Genomic DNA, 17,589 nt, shown 5'->3' with positions numbered 1-17,589 from the left:
TGGAGTAGAGTGGAAGAATTGCTACTTGTGTCTCGTTTATATTGCTCTTGCTAATACATCCCAGAATGATCTCTCTTTTTGCAGCAGTGACTCATATTTAGCTTGTGATCCACTGTAACCCACAGATCCCTTTCCGCAGTACTCCTTCCTAGGCAGTCATTTCCCATTTTGTATATGTGCAATTGATTGTTCCTGCCTAAGTGGAGTACTTTGCATTTGTCTTACTGAATTTCATCCTGTTTACCTCAGACCATTTCTCCAGTTTGTCCAGATCATTTTGAATTTTAATCCTATCCTCCAAAGCACTTGCAACCCCTCCCAGCATGATATTGTCCACAAACTTTATAAGTGTACTTCCTGTGTCATTATCTAAATAATTTATGAAGCTATTGAAAGAACTGGAGCCAGGACCAATCGCTGTAGGACCCCATTCAATATGCCCTCCCAGTTTTATTGTGAACCACTGATAAGTACTCTCCTGGTAATGGTTTTCCAACCAGTTATGCAGCGCCCTTATAGTAGCTCCATCTAGGTTGTATTTCCGTAGTTTGTTTATGAGAAGTTCATGCAGGACAGTATCAAAAGCCGTAGTAAAGTCAAGATATACCACATCTACCACTTCCCCTCATCTCCAAGGCTCGTTACCCTGTCAAGGAGAACTATTAAGTTGGTTTGACATGATTTGTTCTTGACAAATCTATGTTAGTTGTTACTTATCACCTTATCTTGTAGGTGTTTGCAAATTGATTATTTGTGCCATTATCTTTCCAGGTGCCGAAGTTAAGATGACTGGTCTGTAACTCTCTGGATTGTCCTTATATCCCTTTTTATAGATTGGTACTATTTTTGCCCTCTTCCAGTCCTCTGGAATCTCTCCCATCATCAGAGTTTTTGAAGATAATTACTAATTGCTCAGATTTCTCCTCAGTCAGCTCCTGAAAGCTGCAGACCCTCTTACATTGTGTGCACTGCAACTTGTTGGCACACTCACTCTGCAGCAGAGTGCAGCAAAGTGGTAGGGGCTGACAGCATGGTATGCAAGTGCCACCTCCATCACCACATGGGCGGGAGAAGCCATCAGAGGCAACCTGAACTTGAGAGAGTCTGTTTGTTTTCTGACCTGATCTGAATCTAACACTTGTAATCTGGTCCTGTCAGATTGCAGGGTTTATTTAGAGGGGTAGAGAGAAGGTTTGTTTGTTTTTTTTCGGGGGGGAGGAGTTGCGGCAGTTACCTTAATTTTGTATTTTCTGCTTTTCAGCAGTTTAAGATTATTCACTCTCTACATTCTGGAAGGGCACAAGGCATCGTCCTTAATTCTGGATTAACAAAATTTTTGGACAATTAATATCCACTCAGAATGCTACTACAACAATGTTACTTGGCTTTTCACTTAGATCACATCACTTGCCTCTGGATTGGTCTGCTAGCTTCATTGCATCAATTACAACTTACTTTTCTTGACCTTTATGGCCTTTCAAGGCCTATCCCCACCCTACCTATGATTTTTTAAATTGTGTTGAAATGTCAAGCCCTGCCTTAGTTCTACAAGTGACAATTTTTAAAATTTTCCAACAAGCACCTTGATGCTTTCTTCCATGCCACCTCTTATATGTGGGAAGAGCCTCCTGTAAATATCTGCAACGCTTCCTTCAAATTCAATTTCATTGTTTTCTATCAAATTTCTCTTTAAAACTTCCCTTTGGCAGGATACCTACAGAAAACTCAACAGTGATTAGACAGCTGGTTTAATGCAATATTTAAAGCCATTGAACTGACTACTTGATGTCTAAGAATTAATGAAACTTTCTTGCAGAATTTTGTGAAAATATATTCTTGCTCTCTTAGATCTGGTAAGGTATGAATTTGTCATTCACCTGTTCCTGTGGTTCAGAAGTTTAGTTTAAGTGGATACATAATTCCAAACAGTTCTACAATACGAACTTAGAGAATAAAGAACAGAAAATAGCTATCAATATATAGTAGGAGAGTGTTGGTGAACTTGTGAGAGCATGCATGTTGTGTAAAAAAATTGGTAGTTGTGAGTTGCTATCTTTAGACCAGGGGTAGGCAACCTATGGCACGCGTGCCGAAAGGCGGCATGTGAACTGATTTTTAGTGGGACTCACACTGCCCGGGTCCTGGCCACCAATCCGGGGGGGCTCTGTATTTTAATTTAATTTTAAATGAAGCTTCTTAAACATTTTGAAACCTTATTTACTTTACATACAACAATAGTTTAGTTATATATTATAGATTTTTATTGAAAGAGACCTTTTAAAAACATTAAAATGTATTACTGGCATGCGAAACCTTAAATTAGAGTGAATAAATGAGGACTTGACACACCACTTTTGAAAGGTTGCTGACCCCTGCTTTAGACTCTAAAGTTTAGAGTGAACATGACTGTAGAAGCCCAGTTCTCACTTAGTCACTGATCTTCTCCTTTGTTTCCTCTCTTAGTCCTCCATCCTCACTGCTGGCTCAATCATCCCAGAAAGGCCAGAGTTGTATTGGGGAATGTATGTCAGTAGAAATGGAACTGCCTGCCCTTTGGTTCACACTTGCTGGTGGTTCCAGCACTATAGCCACTGTCTACACCACATATACATCTTGATTAATTTAAAAAAATATCCTTGAGTGCACATACAATACTTGAAAATTAATTTTTGTTAGCATTCTAAAGCCCTAGTATCCAGGTTCAAGGTATAGAACTGTCAATATACTAGCTAATATACATGGGAAGTAGTGGCTTTAAAATAAAAATGTATCTATTCTATTTTAAAAGACAAAAAAAAAGAAATCTATTAAGCATAAGTGAGTGAAAGGACTCCAACTCTTCCTGGCCCTGCACTGGGGATGCAAAGTTGTGGGGAGGCTCTTTCAAGTCTCCCATAGCTACAGTCTGCCCCTATATCTGACCATTTAATAAGGCAAATCTGACAGGTTAGATTTTAAGAGGAACTAATTTCATCTATATTTAATAGTTTTACACTAGTAGTTAGAGAAACTACTGCATAAGTGTACAATACGCTGCAAGATGACATGAAAACTACATCTCTCTATCAATAGGAGACCGTAGAGATTCTGAATTGCCAAGGTTTACTGCAATGTTCTGGACACTAAGTTGAATGTGCCCTTGATACCAATACCAATATGCTATTCTCTCTCTCTCTCTGTATTAGCCTCTAGACTGAATACTAATATGTGACAGTCTACTAGCAAACATCATCAGCAAATGGACCAGTCAGTAGCAGTGTCCTTTAGAAGATTTCACACTATCAAGAATACAATATTAAAAAAAAAATCTCTTGCATTATAACAATTGTGTGCAGATGGTAAAAAATCATACCTGATTTGAAATGTTTCATACAAAAAAATGAGAAGTCAGGAAATAAAACAGTATAGTCATTTGGAGAGGTCATAGCTATAGAAATAACAATCATGTTAGGAAAGCTTTAACCATTAAAATGGCAACTTAAAAAAGCATCATAATTAAGGCTAAATTCATTGCCTCGTCAGTCCCTGTCCAAAGCCCTAGAAGGTACTAGGGAGAGAGCCAAGCTAGACCTCACTGAGTCTTGCCCAATTCTTTCTTAACACAATTTTTTTTTGTAAAAGTCATATCTTTATAGGAATCAACTGCTCCTTTTTCAACCTTTTTTTTTTTTTTTAAAGCGAAGTGTTTTTTAGATTAGGTCTGGAAGGTATAGTACCTTCCACAAATCCTTTACTGCTGTTTTTTACGTTTTTTAATGTCATAAGTAATGCTTATCAAAGAGAGAATGAGGGAGAGAACATGTGTGGGAGACCAAGCTTTGGAAATGACTTTAGGACTTTGGGTTCCTGGATTGGTGAGTCCAACATCACCACCTAGCTTGCAACATTTAAAAAATAAATAAATAACTTTTTTAGGTTTTTAGATTAAAAGAAAGAATACCCAAAATGTTGCTCACTGTATGTAATAAAAATGACAGGATGTAGGAAGAAATGAATTCAAAGCTGTAGGTGTGGATGAAGTTGAAGAGGATTTTAAAAATGAGAATGAAAAATGTGAACTGAATGCTTAAAAACAAATAGATATAAAACAGAGGGGAGAGATGTAATTACAGAGTAGTAGGAGAAGAATATGTCATTCTTTCGAATAGCCGGAAGGTGGGAGTCAAAGGACAGGGAGAAGCTGATGACAATTAAGTTATTGTAGTAGAGGTGGGAATTTACAAGAAGCAATTTTAGTAGTGGTAATTGATAGGAAACTGCTAGTTTCAGAGATTCTGAAGTTGTGGGGGGACAGCAGGATTTAGCAAGGACTGATCTTCCCAAAGTGAGTGAAGCTACCTTTCTCAGTGCCACCTAGAGGAAGTGTGCCTATTTGCAAAGAAAGTGCATGGATGGCAAAGTGGCTGCATTCTGCATTCTGTGGATCTCTCACAGCTCACTGAAGCATTAGTAACTTCAAGTATTACAGAATCATGAATCCGAATCTAAAAAAATCATGAGATTGGTGTAAAATCATGCGATGTTATATAACAATAAATTTTAGGTTATTTGCCTTCTGTGCCTTGGTCATTTAGAATCAAATCCTGACCCTATTGAAGTCAGTGAGATTTTTACTAATGACTTCAATAGATCCAGGATTTCTCCCAAATTTTCAAGCTTTTCCCCACAGCTATGAGAGCTAAAAGCTTGCTATTTTTCAAATGAAAGCTAAAAGTCTTGAATAATCATATGAATCCAGGAGTTGGAGCTTTAGGAAAAACACCAAATAGTTTGTAAAATCAGCAGAGAATCCTGTGGCACCTTGTAGACTAACAGACGTTTTGGAGCATGAGCTTTCGTGGGTGAATACCCACTTCATCAGATGAATGTAGTGGAAATTTCCAGGGGCAGGTATATATATGCTAGCAAGCAAGCTAGAGATAACGAGGTTAGTTCAATCAGGGAGGATGAGGCCCTGTTCTAGCAGTTGAGGTGTGAAAACCAAGGGAGGAGAACTGGTTCTGTAGTTGGCAAGCCATTCACAGTCTTTGTTAAGTCAGAGCTGATGGTGTCAATTTGCAGATGAATTGAAGTTCAGCAATTTCTCTTTGAAGTCTGGTCCTGAAGTTTTTTTGCTGCAGGATGGCCACCTTAAGGTCTGCTATAGTGTGCCAGGGAGGTTGAAGTGCTCTCCTACAGGTTTTTGTAATTGCCATTCCTAATTCTGATTTGTGTCCATTTATCCTTTTCCGTAGAGACTGTCCAGTTTGGCCGATGTACATAGCAGAGGGGCATTGCTGGCATAATGATGGCATATATTACATTGGTGGACATGCAGGTGAATGAACCGGTGAGATGTGGCTGATCTGGTTAGGTCCTGTGATGGTGTCGCCGGTGTAGATATGTAGGCAGAGTTGGCATCGGGTTTGTTGTATGGATCGGTCCTGAGCTAGAGCTACTATGGTGCGGTGTGCAGTTGCTTGGTGGAATACGTTTCAGGTTGGCAGGTTGTCTGTGGCGAGGATTGGCCTGCCACCCAAGGCCTGTGAAAGTGTGGGATCATTGTCCAGGATGGGTTGTAGATCCTGATGATGCTTTGGAGGGGTTTTAGCTGGGACTGTATGTGATGGCCAGTGGAGTCCTGTTGGTTTCTTTCTGGGTTTGTCTTGCAGTAGGAGGCTTCTGGGTACACGTCTGGCTCTGTTGATCTGTTTCCTTATTTCCTCGTGCGGGTATTGTAGTTTTGAGAATGCTTGGTGCAGATTTTGTAGGTGTTGGTCTCTGTCTGAGGGGTTAGAGCAGATGTGGTTATACTCAGTGCTTGCTGTAGACAATGGATCGTGTGATGTGCCCGGGAATGAGCTGAGGCATGAGTAGGCATAGCGGTCGGTAGGTTTTCGATATAGGGTGGCATTAATGTGACCATCACTTATTTGCACCGTGGTGTCTAAGAAGTGGACCTCCCGTGTAGATTGGTCCAGCTGAGGTTGATGGTGGGGTGGAAGCTGTTGAAATCATGGTGGAATTTTTCCAAGAGTCTCCTTCCCATGGTCCAGAATGAAAGAAGATGTCATCAATGTAGCGTAGGTAGAGAAGGGGCGTGAGTGGACGAGAGCTGAGGAAGCGTTGTTCCAGCTCAGCCATAAAAATATTGGCATATTGTGGGGCCATGCGGGTGCCCATAGCAGTGCCACTGATCTGGTGATATATGTTGTCATCAATATATGATTCAGACTAACACGGCTACCCCTCTGATACTTGACACCAAATAGTTTGAGACTCTTCATAAAATCATGAGAGTTGGCAACACTGCAGCACCTGATGGTGGGATCTATGATAAAAGTACTGCCTGTGCTTTTTCTGGATGTATTAGATTGTAACATGTTAATGTAATATTTTTAGTTTAATTTTTTGCTGTTTATTTTAAAATACACTTAACTACATTAATCACTTCTTATGAACTATAAATAGCATCTTGGCTTGAAGGGTTAGTATAAATGTCTGAGTAATATAACAAACATAAACTCTAGTGAGAAATTTAGTAATTCGAGGGAATAATTTAAATGACCTGCTCTTCATCAAAGCATCTTTTTAAAAAAAATCTTCTAGATTACTTCATTTTATTATTTATAATATGGGAAAAACAGTGACTCCCTGACATATGAGGTACTGTGGTTTACAGACAACATTTTAGAAAGTAACTGGCATCAACAATAGCTTTAGAAAAATTATGAAACCATACTAACATTTACCTCAGGGTGTTCCAAATCTCGCTAGACTAATTAATACCTCATCACAACCTTCCCCAACCTACCCAATGGAAAGAATGTTTTTGGTCTAGCTGGAATTTTTTTCCTATTAATTTTTTAAGTGTGTGTGTGCGTGAGTGTGGTTTGGATACCAGCAGTGAAATTTAGCTCTCTACTGCAGAGCAGTCTTCAGACTAAAGGGAAATAATCAACAGACTGACAGAGGAGCAGCAGTTTCTCATTATACAGTTTGACTAGACAAAGCAGTCCCACATATTAATTTCAAGGCTAGTTCACCTCTTCTGTTTGATTTGCCTTGCAGACAATCCAGTCCAATAAATTCAATATAATTTCAGCATCAAGAAAGCATTCCATAGATATCATTCAGTTCAATTTCCAATCTGAGTGTAGTAATCATGAAAAAGATCTCAAAGTCCTTATTCAGTTTTCACTTACCTCTTACCAAAATTTGCATTGACTTCATAGTGAGTTTTGCTTGACCTCAAGATTTGGCCATTTGTAGATATTAATAAAGTTTTACTGGGGAAAATTTAAAATTAATTTGAAATGATAGACACTATTAACAATAGACTCTAAGGACCATATCACACCCTCCACTTCTGCTAGTGAAAGGCACAGAAAACCCATTTTAAGCATGCAGTAGTAAGACTAGCCACCTCTGTAGCATTATTCCAGTGCATACTTGAGGACTCTCCATCATTGTTCCCTCTAATTTTTTATATCCATGTGCAGAATGAATTTTGTTATGTGCACCATTATGGAGGTGATGTGTGGCGGGGGTGGGGCTGAGGGGTTTGGAGCATGGGAGGGGGCTCTGGGCTGGGGTGCAGTGGTGGCTGAGGGGTCTGGCTGCAGGCTCTAAGATACAGGGGTTTGGGGTACAGGATGGGGCTCAGGGCTGGGGCAGAGCATTGTGGTACGGGGGGGTGAGGGTTCCAGCTAGGGGTGTGGGTCTGGGGTGGGGCCAGGAATGAGGACTTTGGGGTGCAGGCTGCCCCAGGTTTGGAACCAGAGGACTCCCTCGGGGTGCAGGCTGCCCCAGGTTTGGAACCAGAGGACTCCCTCCCAACTCTCTGCCCGCCGGCAGCAGCTCCCAGGCCAGGGGAGAGGCGCCTCTGCCCGCCGGCAGCAGCTCCCGGGCCAGGGGAGAGGCGCCTCTGCCCACCGGCAGCAGCTCCCAGGCCAGGGGAGAGGCCTGCGGCAGCCCTGCACACCCCAACTTGCTCTCCTCCTAGCCCATCCTCATACCTCTCTCCTGTCCAGGCCCCTGTGGCTGCACAACTGTGTGGCCCTTTAGAGCCTGCTGCGCAGTTCCACAGCTTAGAGGGAATTTAGCTCTCCATACACCTCTACCCTGATATAACTCAACCCAATGTAACACAAATTCGGATATAACACGGAAAAGCAGTACTCCAGGGAGCAGGGCTGCCCACTCCGGTGGATCAAAGCAAGTTTGATATAACGCGGTTTCACCTATAATGCAGTAAGATTTTTTGGCTCGAGGACAGCGTTATATCGGGGTAGAAGTGTATTTGAGAGAGGAAAGGATTGGGGATGAGTGGGAGGAATATCATACCCTGGTCCTACGTATATTGTTGGGTATTATGAAATTAACGTAACCATCTTTGCCCTTCTATGCTGTGGAACTTTCCCTTGGGGTAAAAATAGGTTCAGGAATCAGTAGCCATTAGAGCACAGCTGGTGTGCAGAGAGGAGCTGGCATGGATCCCCAGTGCTGCCTCCAATCTTTTGAGATGCTTTTGGGGGCTTGGACACAGGATGTGAGTGGAGCAAAGTCACAACTCACAGCAGAAGAGTGTATTAATAACTCCTTACAAGGGGAACTTTGTGAAGTTCCCATGTTCTCCTTAAAGGAGACTATATATCCCTAAACTAACTTGTGTATCTTGTACATGTAATTGCAAAACTGTTTTATTTCACTTTCCCCGCATTTGCAGGCTTGCTGAGCTAGCTTCAGCTGTTAGAACAGTTTAGAGATTAACTTTAGAACTTCTACCATCAATAAATACATAAATATTGTTAGCTTGTTTGTTATAATGTATTTACAGAATACATTAGATCTCCTTTTTAGCTGGGAAGGGTAAATGGGAGAGTACAATTCTCCCAAGTAACAACAACAGATGGCTACTGTGACTCTTGTTTAACACCTAAATCTAAGCAAAGTAATATCCATATCACTGTTACTTTACAGCAAAATAATAATGAATTCTTGTGAATAATTTTTGTGTATGTAAAATGCACTGTGATGCAAATATGCAGTGATACAGAATTACTTTCAAATCTGCCTGTTTTGTTAGCTAAACTTTAACCTGTAGGAACACTTTCTGTTTTTTATTTTGATATGTGCTTTAATGTCTAAGCATGCTGAAAAATTGTCAGTTAAATAATAAATTTAACTTTGTGTTCATTAAAGTCTCTCTGAGATTTCTCCTTTCCCCCACAATAGAAATTTTCGAAGACCACCAAGCCCCTCCTATGAAAAAGCCTGCAGTGTCCACATTCTGTCCTTTGCTGCACATGGTTATCTCATATTGAACTCCATGGGAGTTGAGTAGATATAACTGGCAGAATTTTGTCCTGTGTAAATTGGCTTTATAGCATTTCCTGAAGATCATTAAGCTCTTATTCTGTTGGACCAGCATGAATTCCAAAGCTGAGTCTTTTTACTGAACATACCTTGCCGCCAGTTGCCAAATATTTTTTAAATGTGGGATTGTTAATACAAGTATTTCATCTGTTCTCAATGGTGAAGTAAGCATGTGCGTAGAAGGGTATTCTCATCATTGCAAACTGGTAGACTAGTTCTTCATTTATTTTTGGAAGAACTGGAGCCAACAGCCTGGGATCTTCTGAATGGTTATTAATTTGACTTCAGAATCCTTTCAGTTTTTACGGCCTAGTTTTTGAAACTTGAGCATGTTATCCAGTGTTGTTACTTGGAACAATTCATACTCATTACATTCTTTTTTTTTAATATAGGTTGAGAGGAACTATTGTTTTTCCTCTGTGGAAAAGGTACAGAGCACGGAGCCTGAAGGGAATGGAAAACAAGTTCTGTATGAAAAATTAAATTGTTTTTAATACCTCACTTGGCAAAGTATGCAGTGTAAGTGACACACACACAGCTTAGCCAAAGAAAAGGCCTCCTTTTTATGATAGGACATTAACTTGAAATTACCAGAAATATTCATGACAATGAACTGGAGATTAATTATATTCATAGTTAAGAACATAGAATTAAATTTAAAAAATCTAAAATCTTAACACAATCTTCCATAGCCCTCTCCAAAAAAAGATCCTGACACTCTTGTAGCCTATAAAATCCCAAACTCACTCTGTAAGTGGCTTTTTGGGGGAGGGGGAGGGATATCCTGCTTAATTAGGATATTGGAACTGTCAGGGGTGAGGGGTATTATGAATGTCTTGTGTAACATTTCTCCATTTTTTGAGTGTTTTGGAAGTTTTCTCAGGGGATGGGGGAATGAGAGTCAAGACAAAACCTCAGTGGCAAAAACACTCAAGGACATGAGAAATGTGAAGTTCACCAGGGACAAGGAAATCACCTTTGCTCCCCACCAATCCACCTTCAATAATTTCTCCTTTCAGTTCAAACACTAGTCAGATCTATTTTGTTTTATATATTAAAAATTATGCATAAAATAACACACTTGGGGGATTTTGTGCTTAAATACTAATGATTAAAAATTGGTTACTTGATCAAAAATGTATGCTATTACCCTCATGAATGTAGGGCAATATGCAGTATATTGAAATTAGTGACATGTAACATGCAGTTTAAAAATATCACCATTCTCACAGCCCTTGCAAGGTGAAACTGGTTCTGGTTCCTCTACCCCCTGAGTTTCTGACAGGGCAAAAAACTGGCAAGATCCTTCCATTTCCCACAGGTGAGAAGAACTAGCTGGCCAACTGGCCCCAGTTTTTGCTTCTACCTATGAGAGTGGAGCAAGGACTCAATACTTTGCCTACTCTTTCTCTAAGGCTGTCCTGTTCTCAGATAGTATACTACAGCAATTGATAAACATTTATGATTGTACCAAATCTCAAAGAAAACATAATTTGAAGGAAGCAGTTGCACCTATATATGCTAATGACAATGAACCAAGCCATAGTATTTACTGTGCTAGTCAGTTGAACTCATGAGTCTTGGGACTTGATATAGTGCCCTTTATTAAAGCTAATATTATGTTGATCTACTAGTGTTCTGTGTAACACTATGACCTGAGGCTGCCATGTTTCATGTGCAGGTGTTACTGGGAGACACTAGGCTGCTTGAAAAGAACTCTTATTTTTTATTTCTGTTGCTGTAGCTCATGGGGTTAAAAATAGATTCATTTCGTTTACTTACAGGTTATTTTTCCTTCACCTGGCTTTCCTCCTTCATCTTGCTCATTATTTTGGGAAGGCCATGTCAGGTTTAAATTTATATCTAAAGATAGTTAGGTTAGTGTTTGTTATTAACTATTTTGCGATGGAGTTACACAGTCAGGGGCCCTCTGAAGAGAACATTCTATCTCTGACTCTTGTAATTATCACCGCTGTCACTGGTAATTCCATAGTAAGCAGTAAGTATAGCTATCATTTAGGGAGACATGGTTCCTGAGATAGCTGTGGCCCCAATCCATTTAGGGCTTGGAAAATCATGACCAGGACCTTGAATTTGAACTGGTGTTCTGTGCAAAGTCAGTGTAATGATCTGAACACTAGTGTGATGTGTTTCCTTCATCCTGTATTATTTAGTAAATGGATTGCTGATTGTTGTGCCAACTGGATTTTCATCAAAAGCTCCTACTATCATTCCCAAGTATATCGTGTGTTAAGTAGTTAAGCCTAGAGGGCATGAAAGTATGGATCATTGCTGCCAAGTCTGTATCCATCAGGGTTCATTGAAGCCTCTTGACTAGCCAGTTTTCCTGGCCACTGTGTTTTTAGGATATTCAATAACAGAAAGGTTAAATGATATGGAGTGTGTGGGGGGTGGAGATGGGATCTTGAAGGGCACCACAGATGAGAGTTCTGAAGTCTGAGCTTTTTGTGGTAGTGGGTTGAGAGAGAGAATCTGAGAGAGTTCAAACAGTCTTCTTCCACCCCTGGCAAATCTTTAAGACATGACAGCGAAACCTCTATATTTAACCAAGTTGAATGCTGTTGAGAGATCCAGCAATAAGAATATGAATGGTGACTCGACCAGTATTAGAACAACAACATCCACTAGTGCAATAGTTCTTAATCTATTTACCATTGTGGGCCACATCCAATACTACCCTGGCATTGAGGATGTCACATGGGCCGCAGCTGTGTGCTAATAGACCCACAGGTTGAGAACCACTGTGACTAGTGTCATTTCTGTGGCACATCAGTATAAAAAATCCTGGTAATGATGAGACCAGGATACTGGCAGAGGTCAGGTATAATTGGAAGTTTTTTCCTCTAGTTTTGTAATTACCTTGCTCAAGCTCCCATTACAGAGCACTGGGAAGTAGTTAACAAAGTCAGTTGCATGAAGCAATTGAACTGGTTGGACTACAACATGTTTTAGGGAGAATGATAAGTTGCCTTTTTCGAAGGAGTCATTAATGATGTATATTAGTAGCTGGCCCAGGTGCTCATTCACAAGGCAGAAAAGGCAGGCATCAGATACACATGCGGTGGTTTGGACTTGCCTTAGGGACGTCCTGATGAGTGAAATGGTCAAGCTCAGAATGGTGGTGGTCTGATGGTGGTGATGTGAGTTAGCTCTGATGGTTGTGCTGTACAGAAAGCATCTTTGATTCTGGGGATCTTTTCTGCAAAGTACATTGAAGTTAATTGCAGCAGGACATACTAGAGATAAAAATGGACAGGAGGCACTCCAAGTTAAGACATTTATTATTTCAGTTGTCATCTGTGAGACTTTGTATGAAGAAGCTTGTTAGAAACAAAGAAAATACAGTAACTCCTAACTTAACCTCTTCTTGGTAAACCTTTTTTCATTATGTCGCTGTTCTATTAGAGAACATACTCATTTAAAGTTGCGCAATGTTTGCTTATAATATTGTTTGGCCGTGGGGGCTTGGAACCAGCCACCGATCAGTTCCCCTCCACCACCCCGAGCACCTCCCACCTGCCGGTGGTCCCACAGATCAGCAACTCCCCCTTCCCTCCCCATGCCTCCTGCCCACAGCAATCAGCTGTTTGGCAGTTTTCAGGAGGCTGGGGGGGAAGGGGGAGGAGTGAGGACACAGCACGCTCGAGGGGAACGGGTGGAGCAGGACGGGAAGAGGCAGGGCAGGGGTGGAGCCTTGGGGGAAGGGATGGAGTGGGGGCAGGCCTGGGGCAGAGACAGGGGTTGAGCACCCCCCCCCCAGCACATTGGGAAGAATAGCAAGAGGAGCAGCTGGATGATCCACCCTCCTTCACCCTCTGACTCCACCACCTCAACCAAGCTTCACAATCATCATTGCTGAGTACAGTATGAAATGGTTTGGTTAAAATTGTTTAAAACTTATAGGGTATATGTATATAATGTCGTCTTCTGGGGGAAAAAATTCCCTGGAACCTAGCCCCCACTATTTACATCAATTTTTATGGGGAAATTGGATTCGCTTAACATCATTTCACTTAAAGTTGCATTTTTCAAGAACATAACTATAATGTTAAGTGAGAAATTACTGTACATATATACTGGGTGTGAAAAGAAGGGTCTTACTATTTTAGGCATTGTGTCTGAGTGGAGATCAGTCAGTTAATGCTCACAATAGTGGGGAATTCTGTTCTGCAATTGAGATAGTGTTATGGTAATAAAGTGCATGTTACTGAAATATAAAATGAAATCCTCTATAAAAGGATTATATTATTATTTATTTGCATTCGAATAGTACCTAGAAGTACTAACCAAGATTGCAAGGCACTGACATATGCACAATAAGAGTCTCTGCTCCCAACAACTTACATAGACAAGACAGACATGGGGCACCAATTAAATATAGGGAAACCAACCTGCTGAATGTGGGGCAGGCCCTTGCAGATTAGTGATTCCTCAGTAACAGAGCAGATGCAAAAGGATTTTATTAGTATTTGTGTTTGGGGACAGAAATTAAGATATTCGAGACAGTCAGGAAACAGCTCATATGCTGAGAGACAGTTAGAAATACAGCCTCTTGACTTAAAGTTCTGGACAAAACCGTGTGTCAGCTAAGGTTCTAAAAGTTGAATTATCTATATACAGCTTTGCTGTCATATTTATCATTTTATTCAAGATGAACAGGACCTGTATGCATATTGTATCTAAAATAAACTAGAAGGAAATATTGTGAATCTGTTACCCTCCCACCATAGGAGTTAACTGCTGTAAATCCCCAAACCCTATGTAGTGCTTGCACGCAGAACAATATTAATAGCATATGTAATGATGCTGCCTCTGGCAGGACACAACTGAGAGTATCAATTCAGGACAAATTGCGTAGAGCAGGGCAGTCATAGCCCCAGGCTGATGGTTCTCGACCTCTACGGCACACCAAACCAGCCAAACAGAGAAGACTTCGGTCTCATCCCACTGGCTAACCATAAGTCATACAAACAGTTCCCTTAGACACTCCAGTTTCCCAGTATCACCAGCAATGCCACCCATTATGGGCACGAATGGTTATGAAAACCAATACCCCAGTAAAAGAAAAATGGTTCTCTTGATCCCAAATGACCAATCCCCAGACCCAGGTCAATATACAAATCAGATCTTACTCACAAATCACATTGTTGCCAATCCTTTATAATCTTAAATCTAAAGGTTTATTTATTAAAAAGAAAGAAATATAGATGGTAGTTAGAATTGGTTAAATGGGATCAACTACATTCAGTAATGGCAAAGTTCTTGGTTCAGGCTTGTAGCAGTGATGGAATAAACTTCAGGTTCAAATCAAGTCTCTGGAGCACATCCACAGGGGGGATGGGTCATTCAGTCCTTTATTCAGAGCTTCAGTGTGTAGCAAGGTTCCTTCAGAAGTAAGCAGCAGGACTGAAGACAAAATGGAGGGGTTTCCATGACCTTTTATAGTCTCTGCCCTGTGGAAGAACACCCCTTTATTTTTACTATGGAAAATCACTGCAGCAAGATGGAGTTTGGAGTCACATGAGCGAGTCGCATATCCATGCATGACTCAGTTTGCAGGCCGAAGCCATTGTTCACATGTTAATTTGAACATTCCCAGGAAAGCTCAGATGTGGATTGGCGTCTCCCAACATTCATTGTCAGTTAAGTGTTTCTTGACTGGGCACTTACTGAGAATAGTCCTTTCTCAAGAAGCTGACCAAATATTTCACTGAAGCTATTTAGAATCAAAACACAGTGAAATACAATTATATAGCCAATATTCATAACTTCAACTACAAAAACAATACACACATACAGATAGCATAATTATAATCAGCAAATCATAACCTTTCCATAGGCACCTTACTGGACCTCCTTTGTACAAGACTTGGTGTAACTATAGGACCTTGGTTGCAACAATGATCTGTATGGTCACAGTTCATATCAATAACGTCACAGTGTAATATGAGAAAGCATATAAATCTTGAAAGTATTCTTTTCTTTTTAAATTAATTAATAAAGCATGTGCAAATATCTGTTTAGAAATTAGTTGAAAAGACAGTGAAATAATCGTCCTTTTTAAACAACTCTTTCTTGTTATGTCAAATTAAATCTTGAAAATATTTCCCCCGACAGCTCACCTGCCTGCCAAGCAGCAGCATTTGGTGTGTCCTAAATTAAATATTTTGGAATTTCAGTTCTGTGAAAAATTTGGACTTTTCAACTTGATAAAGGAGAATTTATTCTTCAAAATCTTGACATTTTACAAAGGACAGAAATTCCATTTCCCAGTCAGCTCTACTGTTTAAATGATATGCACTACTGTCTAGCAGAAAAATTCTAATCAATATTGCAAATCTTTTATATTAATATTTGGGTATTCTTGTGTACATCAACTATTCCTTGTCTTCTGCAGTACTTGCGTATGACAACGCCAAGTGAATATTCACCAGCAGAATCACACTACAAGAAGCACAGCAATGCTGTTTAACTCAAATGTATAAAACTACTGTAATATCTGGTACAAAAGGCCTATGAAGTCTCATTCCTAAAAATGTATGGTGCTCTCTTTGTGTCATGAATGTGTATGACTATTTGTGACAGCGTGTCAAAATGGTTATTTTTTGATTTAGCAATAAGTTTGAATGCCATTTAATTAATAAAATTCTGTTTTAAACTTGCAGGTAATATATGCTTTAAACACTAAGAATGATGAACATGAAGCTGCTATTCAAGCCCTCAAGGATGCTCATGAAGAAGAAATCCAACAAATTCTTGCAGAAACAAGAGAGAAGCTCTTACAGTATAAGAGTAAAGTTGCTGAAGAAATGGATCTTAAGAGAAAGATCCAGGTTTTGGAAGAGTCATTGGAAGATCATAAAAAGATGAAACATCAAGCCTTGACAGAATTTGAAGCTTACAAGGACAGAGTTGAAGATATGCAGCTTTGTGCAGAAGCCCAGCATGTCCAGCGAGTAGTAACTATGTCAAGAGAAGTAGAAGAGATTAGAAAGAAGTTTGAGGAGAGGCTACGAAGCTTTGTACAATTGCAAGTACAGTTTGAGAGAGACAAACGCTCAGCTCTGGAAGACTTGAGAGCAGCACACAGATTGGAGATTCAAGAACTTCTGAAAACTCAGCAGAATCAGAATGCTACTTTAAGTAAGGGGCAAGAGAAGCTAGAGGAGTTGCACAGCTTGGAACTGGAAGATTTAAACAGCAAAATTGAAGAGCTAAGACTAGAGAGGAAAAAACTCATTGAGGAGTATGAAGGCAAACTCAGCAAAGCTCAATCATTTTATGAACATGAACTTGATGCTTTGAAAAGATCTCAGCTCTTTACAGCTGAAAGCCTGCATGCCTGCAAAGAGAAAGAAGTGGAGCTAAGAAGAGAGTTTCAAAGCCAAGAAGCTGTTTTGCGGAAGAACCTTGGGAAACTGAAGACTGAATTGCAGATGGTACAGGATGAAGCGGGTAGTCTGCGAGAAAAATGCCAAAAGCTTCAGGTAGCTCTCAGTACAGCAGAAAACACTGTTCAGGTGAGACTGACACCACATCATTCTTTTAAGTTCCAATGTGTTTAGTAGAAATTAAACTAACCTAAAATGTATACAGCAGTGGCAAATTATTAGCATGTATGTAGGGCCCTACCATATTCACAGTCCATTTTGGTCAATTTCACGGTTATAGAATTTTAAAAATCATAAATGTCATGATTTCAGATATTTAAATCTGAAATTTCACAGTGTTGTAGTTGTAGGGGTCCTGACCCAAAAAGAAGTTGGGGGGGGGCGGGGTAGCAAGGTTATTGTAGTGGAGGTTGCGTTGCTGCTGGTGGGAGTGCTGCTGTCAGAGCTGTGCATCTGGAGAGTGGCAGCTGTTGGCTGGAAGCCCAGCTCTGAAGGTATCAGCACTGTCTGCAGCAGCGCAGAAGTAAAGGTGGCAATACTGCGACACTCCCCCTGCCTCCAAAATAAATAACCTTACAACCCCCCTACAACTCCCTTTTGGGTCAGGATCCCAATTTGAGAAATGCTGGTCTCCCCCGTAAAATCTGTATAGAATAGGGTAAAAGCACACACAAGTCCATATTTCACGGGGGGGAGACCAGATTTCACGGTCCATGACACGTTTTTCATGGCCATGGATTTGTTAGGGCCCTACACATGTGTTAGCTTTGACAGTTAAGCTTTTGTCGCCTTTCATTTGTTTTACTGATGTTCTATTCCC

At 40.4% G+C, this 17,589-nt stretch overlaps 1 protein-coding gene across 1 annotated transcript in view; it reads left to right on the top strand.

Moving 5' to 3' along the window:
• The window catches only part of FAM184A (family with sequence similarity 184 member A), a 184,230-nt gene that overhangs the window by 44,094 nt on the left and 122,547 nt on the right, over positions 1-17,589 (top strand). Inside the window, exon 2 of the mRNA XM_075063906.1 lies at positions 16,044-16,898. Within this exon, the coding sequence (XP_074920007.1) occupies positions 16,044-16,898 (855 nt within the window). The remainder of the gene's footprint in view (positions 1-16,043; positions 16,899-17,589) is intronic.

This window comes from Chelonoidis abingdonii, chromosome 3, assembly GCF_003597395.2.
Source record: "Chelonoidis abingdonii isolate Lonesome George chromosome 3, CheloAbing_2.0, whole genome shotgun sequence".
NCBI classification, from domain to species: Eukaryota; Metazoa; Chordata; order Testudines; family Testudinidae; genus Chelonoidis; species Chelonoidis abingdonii.
This window is presented reverse-complemented; position numbering and strand designations above follow the sequence as displayed.